Source organism: Trichomycterus rosablanca, chromosome 16, assembly GCF_030014385.1.
Source record: "Trichomycterus rosablanca isolate fTriRos1 chromosome 16, fTriRos1.hap1, whole genome shotgun sequence".
Classification (NCBI taxonomy): Eukaryota; Metazoa; Chordata; class Actinopteri; order Siluriformes; family Trichomycteridae; genus Trichomycterus; species Trichomycterus rosablanca.
Genome location: NC_086003.1, coordinates 25,501,132 through 25,518,787, shown reverse-complemented (window position 1 = coordinate 25,518,787; position 17,656 = coordinate 25,501,132). Strand labels below are relative to the sequence as shown.

Sequence of the window (17,656 nt, the reverse complement as noted above, 5' to 3'; positions counted from 1 at the left end):
TGGTCTTATATGCCATCAGAAAACCGTTCTGGACCGGACATGGCACCATAGTGCTAGAAAAAGCAGGTTGCCAGCAGAGGAGCTGGCAATTCTGAGAGCAAGAAACTGTGACCGTTAGAATCACTTCCACCTGGAGTGAACTGATGCTAAACGAGGAACAGGTGACAGTCAGTTAAGAGCAGTTGACATCAATCATTTGCTCCTCCATGCCCCATCTGTGATCCAAATTTGGTAATGCAAAGGGACATGATTCCATAACCAAGTCACACTGTCGATCTCCATGGCAGATGGGCTCATTACAGTAGCTTATCATTAGCGTCAGTGTTGCATCAACATTTCACTCACTTACTCACTCACTCACTTTCTTAACCACTAATCCTATTTGGGTTGCGGGGGGTGCTGGAGCCTATCCCAGCTTTTCAATGGGCACAGGGCACACAGTAACACCCTGGACGGGGCACCAGTCCATCGCAGGGCATACACACACACACATTCACCCATAGGGCAATTCAGTGTCTCCAATTAACCTGACTGCATGTTTTTGGACTGTGGGAGAAAACCGGAGCTCCCGGAGGAAACCCACGCAGACACGGGGAAAACATGCAAACTCTGCACAGAAAGGACCCGGACCGCCCCGTCTGGGGATCGAACCCAGGACCTTCTTGCTGTGAGGCGACAGTGCTACCCACCGAGCCACCGTGCCACCCTGCATCAAGATTTGCGAGAGTCTAAAAACATGCAACCAAACCTTGCAGCATCACCAGTCCATGATCCTCTCTCTATTTTATGATCGTTAAAAAACCTCTTTCAGTTCAACGTTTAGGGGTCTTTTTCAGTGAGAAATCAGTTCTTTTTCATGATCTAATGTGTAAAGCATAGCAACCATCAAGATTAATAACCACAGAGGTTACTGACTAACATCGTTACTAAAAGGAAGCGTACTTTCATCTGAAGGAGGTTTCTGACTGAGTCTAAAGCAATGTCAGGTTATTACAAAATCATATGAGAAACTATTATTTCACCTGGATTTTTAAACTATAGGTATTTGACGAAGTTCTCTTACTCTGACAAACTAAAGTAGTGAAACTTGCCTTTTTTTTGACCCGCAGACAGTCTTTTGGTTGAACTTTCTTTGACTTCAGCAAACTTGGTGTAATACTGAATATTTTATTAACTTAAATGCACAATGCTCATTTCGGTGTATCTAATTTTCATCTGCGGTGCTTTTTTTCATTTTCTCTACTTGCACAGAAATTATTTTGCTCCGGCTTCATTTTTAAAGAGAGTGCTGCTGAATTATAGCATAACGTATTCTTGGATCCGCTCTGTTGTAAATTAAGTTTTGGTTTGTTATTAAGCCCACCTCTTGTTTGCTAGTTAGCTTATCAGTTTGTTTACTCCCACGAGAATGATTCATACTGTATTTTATGTTCAGTGCCGTAAGTGTCAGTTTTTCCTCTGATTTGAGTTCTAAATGAGTCCCTGTAATGTTTTTAATAATTTATTGATGTGTAATTTAAAACCTAATCATGCCTAGTTTCCCATGCATTGCTAATTTTCAGCAGGGCTTTTCCCCCGGCACTTGCTGCGTGTTTTTTTTTGCCGGCAAGCAAAGCTGTTGCAATTAGCCACAGCACCATGTGCCCACTGTCATGTCTGCTGATATCAGCTCCTGATGGCAGCATGGATGGTGCCTCAGGTGATCTGAACTGAAACGAAGGCCATGCATGAGACAGGTTAGCCGTTACTCTTCTGTAGATGTATTGATGGGTGACTGGCCCACTGTCTTTATCAGTAATGAAGTTAGCAAGCTCCCAGGTACCTCTCAGATGATTGTGAGCCTGGAGGACAAATAGTGGATTTTAATACTTATTTTAAAGCAGGTTCTGTATCAATCCTGTGCCAGTAGTTTGATAAAAAAAATACCAAGTCCAGACCAACTCCTCTTTAAAACTTTTCCTCTTCTCCTGTCGGCTCTAAAACATTGTTTTGATAGAAATCTTCACATGTGTAAAGTGGTGGAAATCTTTCCTCTGTCTCACACTGTCAATAACCTAAGGAATTATTTCTTTTATTACCGTTCCTATTCACACGCACACTTTATCTTAAGATGCTGTACTTAAAACGTTCGCCTAGAGTGATCTAAGTGTACTTTCAAGGGCTCCCGCTGTTCATCTTTAATAACTATTCTGCTTTCGGACGAAGGACCTCGTTGCTCAGTAGCACTAGTAGTTCACTGCTTCACATTGAGATTTTATATTGTATTCTTAACATCGCACATGAAGTCTCACAGACGTAGAAGTAAAAATACACAAAAGATTTGTGTGGAGACTACAGATCAGTGAGGATGTCTTTGAGGATTGGGGTGTCTCTACAGAACTGGAGTGGGAGTTTTACCAAGGTAATCGGAAAGACGTGTCCCATATGGTTGACTGAAAGCTGCATCGTTTTTTTCCCTCTGTTGGAACGTTAAAGTGAAATTATTTGTAAATGAAAGTATGTAGTTCTGATTAACCCTAACGTTAACCTTTTATTTAAGATGATAAGCAAACAAAGGCTGATAAACTGTGACTCAGCAGAAAGCTTTTAAAAACGGCCTTGTAATTAAAACAACTATAAAAGAAATCTATTTCCATGCTGAAATATTCACTGCGACACCAAAACACTCACCTCTAATCTCCAGAGACCCTTCAATGGTCTTAAGTGACTTTGTTTCCTCATGTGAATGCGTGTATTTTGTTGTTTCTGATTAAAGGTGTCAGGCTCTTAACAGCAGTTTTATGAGAAGTAACAAGATCGCAAAGCGTTAGTGATCTGTGTTAACCAGCTATCTGGTCTTAGTAGGTTATATTTAAAACATCAATGAATAGCACTTAAAACCTTCACAAAACTTATATTCTCTTTTATATAAACCCATAGGAGTCAATGTTCTGAACTAATTCATTAAATGACTTAATTATGCCATTTGTATTTCTTCAAATGCTTCTAAACCTGAACTAGTTCTTACATTTTAAACAACAGTATTTAAAGACTCTACTAGTCACGTTTATTTATTTATTCATTCATTGTCTGTTTTACCAGCAATTTATCCTGGTCACGGTCATGGTGGGTCTGATTCATTATAGGTAAATGGCAGTAGACACCCCAGACAGGTTGCCAGTCCATGACAAGGCAAACACACACATACACATTAGGACATTTTTTTTACCTCCAATTGACCTGACTGTATGTCTTTGGACTTGTGGGAGGAACACTGGAGCACCCAGAGGAAACCCATGCAAACATAAGGAGAACATGCAAACTACACAGAAAGAACAGGGAATCAAACCCAGGCCCTTTTTGTTGTGAGGCGACAGCGCTACCTACTGCACCACCGTGTTGCTCACTACTCATTTACATTTACATTTTCGGCATTTAGCAGATGCCTTTATCCAAAGCGACTTACAGTAGTGTGACAGTATACAGTCTGAGCAATTGAGGGTTGAGGGCCTTGCTCAAGGGCCCAACAGCAGCAACCTGGCAGTGGTGGGGCTTGAACCAGTGACCTTCTGATTACTAGTCCAGTACCTACTGCTAGGCTACAACTGCCCTACTCAAGTTTTGATGGATAAAATACAGTGATAGATACATGGGGTCATTTTTTTCTACTCTTGTTAGTCGTAATGTTTGATGTTATTGTGAATAAGTGCTGTGAATATATGATTAATAATATTGTGTTAATATTATTATTATTATTATTATTATTAACTATTAGTATTATTCTAATTACGTCTTACATTCCTGTAGTTGGAACTAAACGCCAGTGATTGTGTGATATATACCGATCAGCCATAACATTAAAACCACCTCCTTGTTTCTACACTCACTGTCCATTTTATCAGCTCCACTTACCATATAAAAGAACTTTGTAGTTCTACAATTACTGACTGTAGTCCATCTGTTTCTCTGCATGCATTGTTAGCCCCCTTTCATGCTGTTCTTCAATGGTCAGGACCCCCACAGGACCACCACAGAGCAGGTATTATTTAGGTGGTGGATGATTCTCAGCACTGCAGTGACACTGACATGGTGGTGGTGTGTTAGTGTGTGTTGTGCTGGTATGAGTGGATAAGACACAGCAGCGCTGCTGGAGTTTTTAAACACCTCACTGTCACTGCTAGACTGAGAGTAGTCCACTAACCAAAAATATCCAGCCAACAGCGCCCTGTGGGCAGCGTCCTGTGACCACTGATGAAGGTCTAGAAGATGACCAACTCAACCAGCAGCAATAGATGAGCGATCGTCTCTGACTTTACATCTACAAGGTTGACCAACTAGGTAGGAGTGTCTAATAGAGTGGACAGTGAGTGGACACAGTATTTAAAAACTCCAGCAGCGCTGCTGTGTCTGATCCACTCATACCAGCACAACACACACTAACACACCACCACCATGTCAGTGTCACTGCAGTTCTGAGAATGATCCACCACCTAAATAATACCTGTTCTGTAGTGGCCCTGTGGGGGTCCTGACCATTGAAGAACAGGGTGAAAGCAGGCTAAAAGATATGTAGAGAAATTGATGGACTACAGTCAGTAATTGTAGAACTACAAAGCGCTTTTATATGGTAAGTGGAGCTGATAAAATGAACAGTGAGTGTAGAAACAAGGAGGTGGTTTTAATGTTATGGCTGATCAGTGTATGTAGTCCACTAATCTTAGTGTTACTCACAATCCCTTTACAAGTAAATGCATATTTAACAATATAAAAGATTTTATTCAGAATTTAAGCCCTTTATACATTTATTTCTGTTTTACTTCACACCAGCAACAAAAACGATTGTTATCAGTTCTTATTTTCAGTTTTGTAGCCTACATGACGTTTGCAAAAAAAAGATAAAGGTTTTGTGACATTTTTACAACCTTTATTTTCGGGTGAACGTTTTATCACCGGATCTTATTAAAGCTCAACAGAAAATAAATGCACACATGTCAATACTACAATACTAACGCTGAGACGGGCTCCAAACCCATATACGAGCTTAATGATGCATGCATTTTTGTATACGCACTCCAGTGGATTGCAATCTGCAGACAGACTCTATTGATTTAAAAAAAGGCCTTACCTTGCTGCTAACATAAAGTGGTGTGCTAAACAGTTCCTTCACTCATTATGTCCTGTGCTGTCTATCGGCAGTTTTGAACAGAGAGAGGGACCTTAATTGTAAGACCTAAAGGAGAACCGGGTATTGAACCGGGTCTCACGCTATTAAGGTTTATAAACCTTAGACCCTAAAACAGAGGGCAAGTAAGAAACAAGGCTGTCAGCGTTCTTTTGGGATAATGTTTATTTATAGTTTATACATTTTATATACGTTTTACTCCCAATCTAGTCGTAACCAATTACCCTATTGCATTACGCTTCCTCTTTACTTATGTTGACCTCCACTCTGCCTGAGGAGAGCCGTGACTTACACACGCCCCCTCCGACTTGTGTGCAGAAGCCGACTGAACGAGGCAAGTTCATATGTGGGTCAGCTTTGTGTACAGACAACAGCCAATCATTGTTTGTGTAGGCGCCCAGCCTGCCAGATGGCAGAGCTGAGTTTCGAACCGACAAGTTCGACACGTCAGCTCTGGTGTGCTACTGTGTTCTACCGCTGCGCCACCTCAGCGCTTCTAGTATGTACATTTTGAGTGCTAAAAGAGAGAGAGTGTTATTTTTAAGTGCTAAAAGAAATACTAGGCCTAATACCATAAGTATATGGACATAAATATAACTAACATCTAACAGAAGGACTCCCATACTTAACGCATCATTCTTGCTGTGTTGTATGTTTATGTTGTATGTTCACCTCCACGATCTGAGCACAGCGGCATTGTTGGGTTTAGAGCTTCGTCAAAGACTGTGCTGATGAACTGTGTTGCCTGACACACAACTCCCTGAAAAACATACCTTTCTTTCTAGTCAGAATGCAGAGTGCACCACTCTCATGTCTTTAGATGCTAAGCATCCACCCCACCTCCGCACTTTGTCCAGCTCCCATCAACAGCAAAGAGAGCGGGTAACCCGACCCCGCATCCATCGACGGCCTCAGTCTAATCTTAATGGAGAAGAAGCAGGGAGCGTTCACTTACGCTTTAAGGCCGAAGTGTCTGATGTTCCGACAAACAACTGACTCCCCTAATGTTTTTCCACCACATAACAAGCACCTCTGCATTGCAGAGAAGCTTTCCTGGTGCGTTTGAAGTGTTCTGTGCCCTAAGGTAATGCACTCGGATGAGGGCTGCAGCTCTTGGCGCATGCCTCTACATTTCAGAGTAGATCATTAACACATGGCGGGGGAAAAGCAGGGCTCAGATGCGAGCTAAGAAGCCGAGTTCTAAAAGTAATGTATTATAAAACTGATAAAATATGACTTGGTGTAAGTAAGATGTAAAAAGTTTGTGGTCTTGAATAATATTCCGGTTTATGTAATCAATCATTTTTTATGAGAGCAAATGTATTACAGTATTAATAATATACACAACAAGGAACACTTACCACATTTATTAGGAGCACTTATCACATACACTGATCGGCCATAACATTAAAACCACCTCCTTGTTTCTACACTCACTGTCCATTTTATCAGCTCCACTTACCATATAGGAGCACTTTGTAGTTCTACAATTACTGACTGTAGTCCATCTGTTTCTCTACATACCTTTTTAACCTGCTTTCACCCTGTTCTTCAGGACCCCCACAAGACCACTACAGAGCAGGTATTATTTGGGTGGTGGATCATTCTCAGCACTGCAGTGACACTGACATGGTGGTGGTGTGTTAGTGTGTGTTGTGCTGGTATGAGTGGATCAGACACAGCAGCGCTGCTGGAGTTTTTAAATACTGTGTCCACTCACTGTCCACTGTATTAGACACTCCTACCTAGTCGGTCCACCTTGTAGACATAAAGTCAGAGACGATCGCTCATCTATTGCTGCTGGTTGAGTTGGTCGTCTTGTAGACCTTTATCAGTGGTCACAGGACGCTGCCCACAGGGCGCCGTTGGCTGGATATTTTTGGTTGGTGGACTATTCTCAGTCCAGCAGTGACAGTGAGGTGTTTAAAAACTCCAGCAGCGCTGCTGTCTTATCCACTCATACCAGCACAACACACACTAACACACCACCACCATGTCAGTGTCACTGCAGTGCTGAGAATGATCCACCCAAATAATACCTGTTCTGTGGTGGTCTTGTGGGGGTCCTGACCATTGAAGAACAGGGTGAAAGGGGGCTAACAAAGCATGCAGAGAAACAGATGGACTACAGTCAGTAATTGTAGAACTACAAGGTGCTTTTGTATGGTCAGTGGAGCTGATAAAATGGACAGTGTGTTTAGAAACGCGGTGGTTTTAATGTTATGGCTGATCAGTGTACATGCACTTTGTACAAATCTCATTTCCATAAAAGTTGGGCCATTTTGTAAAATGCAGTACAATTTTATTTAACTGACATTGATACAAATGAAAGATTTTCAGTCATTTTATTTACTAACTTTATTGTTTTTTATGAATATTAACACATTTATGATATTATGCAACACACTCAAAGTTAGGACAGAGGTACACTATATGGCCAAAAGTATTTGGACACCTGACCATGAGCTTGTTGGACATCCTATTTAAAGAGCCCTGACCTAAACCCCACTGATTAGCTTTGGAATGAACTGGAATATTAAATAATGCGTTCTTGACCAACATCAGTGCCCAGCCATACAAACGCTCTTTTGACTGATTAGACACAAATTCCCACAGACATACCTCAAAGTCTTGTGAGAGACCCTATCAGAAGAGTGGCTGTTGGCATACCTGAAATTACTTATAGTGAAATTACCACTAATCTTTGATTGGAAATGAGCTGTTATGTACTTTGTGGAACAGTGGTAGCCTAGTGGGTAGAGTTTTGGGCTTTGGGATGTGGGTTCTAATCCTGTCTATACAGTGTAGCCACTGCTGAACCTTTGAGCAAGGAACTTAACCCTTTCTGCACCAGGGGCCCTGTACAATGACGGACCCTGCACTCTGACCCTAGCTTACAAACAAGCTGGGATATGCGGATAAATCATTTTGTTGTACTGTACATGTGTACTCTATTCATTTATAAACCTCCATTTATTTTTATTTCTTGTGCTCTATTAGCCCGTGTTGAACCTCAGCGGAAGGGTGCTGCTCTGTTTGCTTAAAACATTGTATTTGTTCTAACTGTGCTGCCTGTTGGGTGGTGCTGCTCTATTAATTTTGATGTATGATGTTTATATCTGTATTCCAGTTGGTTAACCTGTGTGCTCTCATTTTTCTCTCTCCTGGGCTTGTTGCAAGGTCTTAGTTGTGTGTAAATGTCTCTTGCTTATTGTTTCCGTTTGTTTCTTTCCCCCCCTCCATATCTCCTTGTTTTGCATGCCGTACTCCTGTCCCCCTCTTCCCACCACCGCTCGTCACACCTCTCCTTGTGCGCTCAGACGCCGCGCCCAGCACCGAACCCGCTGCACACGGTTGGTACCTTTCCCTCCTTCTTCTGCTAGCCCAGCATGCCTGACACTGCATGCCGACTGATCTCCGAGCACCTCTCGGTGACCCCTGCCTCTGCAGGCAGCTGGAGACGCGCCTGACACTGAAATGACGAATATGACATGCTGTGTGCCTGTCTGTCCACCTCATCCATCTGTCCGTGTTGGTCCATTCCATCTGTTTGTCCTGTGTGTCGTGCTTGTCTTTGTTTCCTGTGCTTGACTGTCACACACCTACAGGTTTGTCCAACATGAGCAGTCACCCAGTAATTCCATCTTAGGCTGCATGAGTCTCTAAGTCCTCGTTGACAGTTTGCCTTGTCCTCATGCTGCACCCGTCACACTCCCCTAATCTGCCTGCAATCATTTCCATGAATATCCAAGCGCCTATTTTTCCCAGAGAGCGAAAGAGGCTCCCTATGCAGATGGCATTGTACTCAGTCCGTCAGTATGCTGGCACTGCACACAAGCTCTTACAGCGACACTTCCATTTGCTGATCTGCCTGTTACAATTGTAACAATGTTTTTGGCACCTCATGGCTCTAAATTCTCTTACTCACACACTTAGAAAAATGCAAGCTACATTTAGTGATGCTACCATTTCAGAATGACAGGGATGGATAAATTAATTATAGATTTCGTAGCTTCTGTATATAGCAAATGAATGCTTAAGTGCGATCACACAGTCCCATTTTGGTGCTGCAAGCTTAGTATCACACTTAGCCATCAAACGCTGAAATACCCGACAGGGTTGCTAATCGAAAACCTGTTGTATCAAATATAGATGCACAAAAATGCATAACTTAACTTAAGGAGGACCAAGAAGTTTTAATTAAAAGCTTATTCATACCTTCATTCATTCATTCATCATTCATTAATTGTCTGTTTTACCACTGCGTTATCCTGGTCAGGGTCTCTGTAGGTCTGACTCGTTAGGTGAAAGGCAAGAAACACCCCAGATAGGTTTCCAGTCCATCACAGGTCAAACAGACACCCACACACACCTAGGGTTTCGAACTTAAGCCCTTCTTGCTTTTTTCCTGTTTTTATTTATGCATTTTCTCCTATTTTCTCCCAGTTTATCGTAGTCAGTTTGTCTTGAGGCAACAGCGCTACCCACTGCCCCACCGTCCCTTATTTTTAAGATTTATTCGTCCAAAACAGCCAATAGAGGGCAGGATTTTTTCACTAGCAGTCAGGGTTCCTGTAGCACCGTACATGACTGCCATGCAGCTTCTGTTGGGCCCTTGAGCAAGGCCCTTAACCCTCTTGGCTCAAGGCGTGCCATATAATGTCTGACCCTGCACTCTGACCCCAGATTTTAAAAGAGCTGGGGTACATGGGAAAAGAAAACTCCATGTGTGTGTGTATACATGACCAATTAAGATGTTCTATTCCATCTCTGCACTTTTGCCTGGTTGTTGAGATGAGCACATCTCCAAAAAGGGTGTTACAACAGAATGGTACTTCTCATTAATGACACTGAGTGGTGTAGATTTTATTATTAAAACTAAATGCTTATATAATGATTCTACAGTTAATATCAGTGCAAAATCATAATATCTTTTCTGTTGAATTAAAAATATTATGTTGTGCTGCACCATTTCTGCACATGAGAACTCCAGTTCCAGTGATGCAGCAGCCTTGTTATATATTATGTGCATTTCTCTGGGCTTGCAATGTTTAAAGGCAAATAACCACTCACTAACTCACTCACTTTCTTAACCGCTTATCCTATTAGGGTCGCGGGTAGTGCTGGAGCCTATCCCATCTTTTCAATGGGCGCAAGGTACACAGTAACACCCTGGACGGGGCACCAGTCCATTGCAGGGCAGACACACATACACACACACATTCACTTATAGGGCAATTCAGTGACTCTAATTAACCTGGCTGCATGTTTTTGGACTGTGGGAGGAAACCGGAGCTCCCGGAGGAAACCCACGCTGACACGGGGAGAACATGAAAACTCCGCACAGAAAGGACCCGGACCGCCCCATCTGGGGATCGAACCCAGGACCTTCTTGCTGTGAGGCGACAGTGCTACCCACCGAGCCACCGTGCCTCCCCAGGCAAATAACCATGAAAGTTAAATACCAGAGTTTAATCTAAAGGTGTGATCATTTCTGTACACATCTATAATGCAACAGCGATATGTTTGAAGAGTAAACATGGACAGGCCTGAATATATGGACACTGAATAGAGTCCATGGTGCCAGGTTTTAACTGAGCCCTTGGTACAGTTTACTCCTTTTCTAAATGCCACGTTACTAGATCAGCAGTAACCTTGTGGTGTTACAGCCGGGTGCCCGGTGCTGATGTATCACACAGAATTACCGAAAGCCACAGAACAATTTCCAGACATCAAAAAGAACTCTAAAGAACTGGATGTAAAGGACATTTTTATCCAACAAAAAGATTGTAATGCTTCATGTCTCTGTGTAACTGAGCTGCTATTTTATATAACCTGTACGAGTCTGAGTAGGGGGCAGCACAGTGTTTTGGTGGGTAGCACTGTCACCTCACAGCAAGAACGTCCTGGGTTTGATTCCCAGGCGGGGCGGTCCGGGTCCTTTCTGTGCAGAGTTTGCATGTTCTCCCCCATGTTCTGCCTTGGTTTCCTTCCTCCCACAGTCCAAAAACATGCAGTCAGGTTAATTGGAGATGCTGAGAGATACTATAGATTGCCCTATGGGTGAATGGCTGTGTGTATGTGTCTGCCCTGCAATGGACAGGCGCCCCGTCCAGGGTGTTACTGTGTGCCTTGCGCCCATTGAAAAGCTGGAATAGGCTCCAGCACCCCTGGCGCAACCCTAACTGGATAAGCGGTTAAGAAAGTGAGTGAGTGAGTGAGTCTGAGTAGATGTGAAGAGACAGTTTAGGTTTTATGCACATTTCAGTTATTAGAAGTGATGTAAAATACTCAGGAAGGCTTTAAGGTTGATCTCACCTGTTGCAGACGTGCATTTCTGATTTTCTGCATTTTATTATGTGCTGATTATCTGCTGCTCGTGTGGATTTCTTCACAGCCACTCTTTATTTATTCTCTTATGGCCACGTCCAGCATGATTTTGCTCAGAATGATAATGTCACGAATCACAAGGCATCCCTAACTGGTTTCATGAACATGACAAAACGTTTAGTGGCCTTCCCAGTGCTTCCCGGATCATAATCCAATAAAGCACTATTGGGAATAGAGGAATCATGGCATGAATGTGAAATGCATACTGCGAAAAGACAAATGTTCCAGCCAGGATAGCTTAAAATTGATTATATTGGTTAGTATTTATAGTATTTCATAGTTAGTAACCTTTTAAATGGTGATAGATTGCTTGTAATTATGACTTTCTGTCAATACTATGTCCTCTACTAAATATTCATGTTAGTTTTGTTTAGACCTATTTTATGTATAGCCAACATAACATTAAATGCATAGACCAACAATAGATGATTATTATTATTTACTATTAAAAAGAATTATTATTAAAAAGATTGATTATTTATTATTAAAAAGAATTATTATTTATTAATAAAAAGATTTATTTTTATTATTTTTTTTATTAAATAATTTTTTCCACTTTTCCCCCCAATTTTTCTCCCCTAATCTAGTCGTGTCCAATTACCCTGAATGCGTCCTCTATACTGATTCGACCCTTCACTGCTGACTGAGGACACCTCTTAACTGACATACACCCCCACTCTGTCACGTACAGTCAGTACAGACTGCATTTTTCACCTGCACGAGTCGAGTTCATACACTGACAAGCACTGTGTATGGAGGGCCACACCCCCATCAGCATTATTCCTCAGCCCTGTGCAGGCGCCACCCTCCCTGCCGACAGGCAGAGCTGAGACTCGATACGATATATTCGAGATCCCAGCTCTGGTTCCAGCGTGTGTTTTTACCGCTGCGCCACCTGAGCGGCCACGTAAAACCATGTTTAAAATTATTTTTTATTTACAATGCAGTTTTAGTTTTAATTAAAAATATGATGAACTGAGGTGTTGCCAGCATTACAATGTCAAGGCTGTAATAAACAGCCACTACATTCAGTGAAGCAGATTTATCCAGTGTACAGTAAGAGGTAAACTCAACCTGCAGCCTGCTTGAAGGCAATCTTTATTTCTTTATTCATTTTCCTTTTTTTTCATCCAGTGTCCATTTAACATGATTCTCTTTTGTAGCTCAAGCACATACCCCTGTTTACCATCTTATTTTCTCTGGTGCGCTACTTTCACTGTTTGGGTGAGTTCTTTCTACTCTGATAACAGTCTTTTTTACTCTCTGTGGTGTAGCCTAGCAACAAGCTGTTCAAGGAATAAGGGAGGTTTTCAGCCCATGCCGGGGTTGGGGGAGTGGGGGCGAAAGAGACGGCGTGTGTGGGGTGGGGGGGCAGGATTCCTTGTCAGAACAAAGAGAGAAGAAAAGCTAGTAGGTCCCATTTAAGTATTTTGGTTGCATTGCATGTTTTGCCACCCTTTTTCGTTGTCAGGAGAGAGATGTATAAAGCGCTTTGCACTACGTGCGCCCCTGGCCTTGTTGATAGATTCTGTCTGGTATGCCCATCTTGTTAGGTGAGCGCGCCAAAGCGCAGCAAAAATATGAATCATGCAGCAGGTGTGGAGAAACATGGCTTTATGGGTCAGATAGATCAAATCCTTATCAGGGTGTCAGAGTCCTTGTCATCCGCCTAGCGATCACACACCGCTATTAATCCCTTCTCCATCACTGAACTAGTGTGTACAGTATTTACAGCCACACACACAGTCAAACGCCTTATAGCCTGATTTATCGCTTGCTTGTCACTGTTTTCGTACAAGCTTTTGTCCGACCCCTTTTTCATGTATTAGAATAGAGGCGTCCAGGATGAATGCTAATAGTGAGAGCTCATTCATACGGTCAGATGCCTCCTTCATTCTCCATACTCGGCATTCTCCTCTTCATTTTAAACCAGATAACTGAACACCCTTCGCTATTTCATCATCCTTTGTTTAACACTGTACCTTGAGAGTTGCTAAACACAAGGCCGGCATGTCTTTCTAGTTTCTAGCTGACGCATTTTCAGTTATCAGACAGCAAGCATGTCAGTAAGAAGCTAAGTGTGGAAAGACTGCTGCGAGGTGCTACTTGGCATGACAGGCAATAAATGATCACAAAGTTCTCTGTAAACACATCAAAACAACCTTAATAGAAGGACCAAAATACACCAATCAGCCATAACATTAAAACCACCTCACTGTCCATTTTATCAGCTCCACTTACCATATAGAAGCAATTTGTAGTTCTACAATTACTGACTGTAGTCCATCTGTTTCTCTGCATACTTTTTTAACCTGCTTTCACCCTGTTCTTTAATGCTCAGGACTCTCACAGGACCCCCACAGAGCAGGTATTATTTAGGTGGTGGATCATTCTCAGCACTGCAGTGACACTGACATGGTGGTGGTGTGTTAGTGTGTGTTGTGCTGGTATGAGTGGATCAGAAACAGCAGCGCTGCTGGAGTTTTTAAATACCGTGTCCACTCACTGTCCACTCTATTAGACACTCCTACCTAGTTGGTCCACCTTGTAGATGTAAAGTCAGAGACGATCGCTCATCTATTGCTGCTGTTTGAGTTGGTCATCTTCTAGACCTTCATCAGTGGTCACAGGACGCTGCCCACGGGGCGCTGTTGGCTGGATATTTTTGGTTGGTGGACAGTTCTCAGTCCAGCAGTGACAGTGAGGTGATTAAAAACTCCAGCAGCGCTGCTGTGTCTGATCCACTCATACCAGCACAACACACACTAACACACCACCACCATGTCAGTGTCACTGCAGTGCTGAGAATGATCCACCACCTAAATAATACCTGCTCTGTAGTGGTCCTGGGAGAGTCCTGACCATTGAAGAACAGCATGAAAGGGGGCTAACAAAGCATGTAGAGAAACAGATGGACTACAGTCAGTAATTGTAGAACTACAGAGTGCTACTATATGGTAAGTGGAGCTGATAAAATGGCCAGTGAGTGTAGAAACAAGGAGGTGGTTGTAATGTTATGGCTGATCAGTGTATATGTACAGTGCCTTGCAAGAGTATTCGGCCCCCTTGAACTTTTCAACCTTTTGCCACATTTCAGGCTTCAAACATAACGATATGAAATTGTAATTTTTTGTGAAGAATCAACAACAAGTGGGACACAATCGTGAAGTGGAACGAAATTTATTGGATATTTTAAACTTTTTTTAGAAATAAAAAACTAAAAAGTGGGGCGTGCAATATTATTCGGCCCCTTTACTTTCAGTGCAGCAAACTCACTCCAGAAGTTCAGTGAGGATCTCTGAATGATCCAATGTTGACCTAAATGACTGATGGTGATAAATAGAATCCACCTGTGTGTAATCAAGTCTCCGTATAAATGCACCTGCTCTGTGATAGTCTCAGAGTTCTGTTTAAAGCGCAGAGAGCATCATGAAGACCAAGGAACACACCAGGCAGGTCCGAGATACTGTTGGGGAGAAGTTTAAAGCCGGATTTGGATACAAAAAGATTTCCCAAGCTTTAAACATCTCAAGGAGCACTGTGCAAGCAATCATATTGAAATGGAAGGAGTATCAGACCACTGCAAATCTACCAAGACCCGGCCATCCCTCTAAACTTTCAGCTCAAACAAGGAGAAGACTGATCAGAGATGCAGCCAAGAGGCCCATGATCACTCTGAATGAACTGCAGAGATCTACAGCTGAGGTGGGAGACTCTGTCCATAGGACACAATCAGTCGTACACTGCACAAATCTGGCCTTTATGGAAGAGTGGCAAGAAGAAAGCCATTTCTCAAAGATATTCATAAAAAGTCACCTGGGAGACACACCAAACATGTGGAAGAAGGTGCTCTGGTCAGATGAAACCAAAATCGAACTTTTTGGCCACAATGCAAAACGTTATGTTTGGCGTAAAAGCAACACAGCTCATCACCCTGAACACACCATCCCCACTGTCAAACATGGTGGTGGCAGCATCATGGTTTGGGCCTGCTTTTCTTCAGCAGGGACAGGGAAGATGGTTAAAATTGATGGGAAGATGGATGGAGCCAAATACAGGACCATTCTGGAAGAAAACCTGTTGCAGTCTGCAAAAGACCTGAGACTGGGACGGAGATTTATCTTCCAACAAGACAATGAACCAAAACATAAAGCAAAATCTACAATGGAATGGTTCACAAATAAACGTATCCAGGTGTTAGAATGGCCAAGTCAAAGTCCAGACCTGAATCCCATCGAGAATCTGTGGAAAGAGCTGAAAACTGCTGTTCACAAACGCTCTCCATCCAACCTCACTGAGCTCGAGCTGTTTTGCAAGGAAGAATGGGCAAAAATTTCTGTCTCTCGATGTGCAAAACTGATAGAGACATACCCCAAGCGACTTGCAGCTGTAATCGCAGCAAAAGGTGGCGCTACAAAGTATTAACGCAAGGGGGCTGAATAATATTGCACGCCCCACTTTTCAGTTTTTTATTTCTAAAAAAAGTTTAAAATATCCAATAAATTTCGTTCCACTTCACGATTGTGTCCCACTTGTTGTTGATTCTTCAAAAAAAATTACAATTTCATATCGTTATGTTTGAAGCCTGAAATGTGGCAAAAGGTTGAAAAGTTCAAGGGGGCTGAATACTTTTGCAAGGCACTGTATATGCTGTACAAGGATGCACTTGGACCAGCGTTCTGTCCAGGTTTTGTTACTGCATTGCACTCGGTGATTTCAAGGAAATTCCAGCGTGACTCTGATCAGAATAAAGCCGTGGTAAAACATAAAAAAATGATATGAAATGAACATGTACTGAAGCTGAAGGCTGCTTGAGTATGCGCTGTAGAGTAAAACATTCTCTTTCTGATTCTTACATGAGCTTCTTTTATACAAAGTTGGTTTTATTTTTCAATTATTTTTACCAAGATTTTGGCTTCAGCTTTAATAATACCAGTTCATGGGTTTTGTCTGAAACTGCTCGTAATGAAACAAAGCCTGTAAAAGAAATAGCAGGTATTAGAATTCTATGAATAAAAAGCAGTGTTCACTTCATGCAACGTTAAAATTAAGCAACGGCTTAGTGAAGTCTTTCCTTTTCTCTTTTGTCTTCCTCGTTACCTCCTCTAACTCGCTACTCATAAAAATAAGCTGTTTTTGGGCTGTTTTATATGTCATATAAAATGTGAAAGTTGTATTTAAAAAAATGGTGTCCTTATCCTTTTATATGTAATAGGTTGATGATGCCTCTGCCCTGCACTTTTGAAATGGGGGGGGGGGGGGGGGGGGGGGGTTAAACACAGTGGAAGAAACAGGTTTAATGCTCAAATTCTATGTTTCTAAGATCTAGTTATTCTTCTATATCTACCTATAGATCTTCTGTCTGCTCATGTCTTTATTTATGTAAGTGTAATTTTGCATTTAATGTAGGAAAAGTTTCCTAATATGTACAGTGTGCGTCAAAAAGTAACCTCTGTACCTTTGCACTGTACTAAGAACAGATCATCTGTGTTGAATTTGGTCGTAAACCAATCAGCCATAACATTAAACCAACCTCCTGGTTTCTACACACAGTGTCCATTTTATCAGCTCCATTTACCATATAGAAGCACTTTATAGTTCTACAATTACTGACTGTGGTCCATCTGTTTCTCTACATACATTTTTAACCTGCTTTCATGCTGTTCTTTAATGGTCAGGACCACCACAGAGCAGGTATTATTTAGGTGGTGGATCATTCTCAGCACTGCAGTGACACTGACATGGTGGTGGTGTGTTAGTGTGTGTTGTGCTGGTACGAGTGGATCAGACACAGCAGCGCTGCTGGAGTTTTTAAATACCGTGTCCAGTCACTGTCCACTCTATTCGACACTCCTACCTAGTTGGTCCACCTTGTAGATGTAAAGTCAGAGACGATCGCTCATCTATTGCTGCTGTTTGAGTTGGTCTTCTTGTAGACCTTCATCAGTGGTCACAGGATGCTGCCCACGGGGTGCTGTTGGCTGGATATTATTTTGGTTGGTGGACTATTCTCAGTCCAGCAGTGACAGTGAGGTGATTAAAAACTCCATCAGCGCTGCTGTGTCTGATCCACTCATACCAGCACAACACGTACTAACTAACAGT

At 42.2% G+C, this 17,656-nt stretch overlaps 1 protein-coding gene across 5 annotated transcripts in view; it reads left to right on the top strand.

The window, feature by feature from the left end:
* cadm1a (cell adhesion molecule 1a) overlaps positions 1–17,656 on the top strand; it is a 457,331-nt gene that overhangs the window by 416,164 nt on the left and 23,511 nt on the right. For 2 of the 5 annotated variants that reach the window (XM_063011201.1, XM_063011200.1), the window contains one exon: positions 8,482–8,514. The exons of the other annotated variants lie outside the window; for them this stretch is intronic. In XM_063011201.1, coding sequence (XP_062867271.1) covers positions 8,482–8,514 — 33 coding nt within the window. The remainder of the gene's footprint in view (positions 1–8,481; positions 8,515–17,656) is intronic. 5 annotated transcript variants of the gene reach the window in all.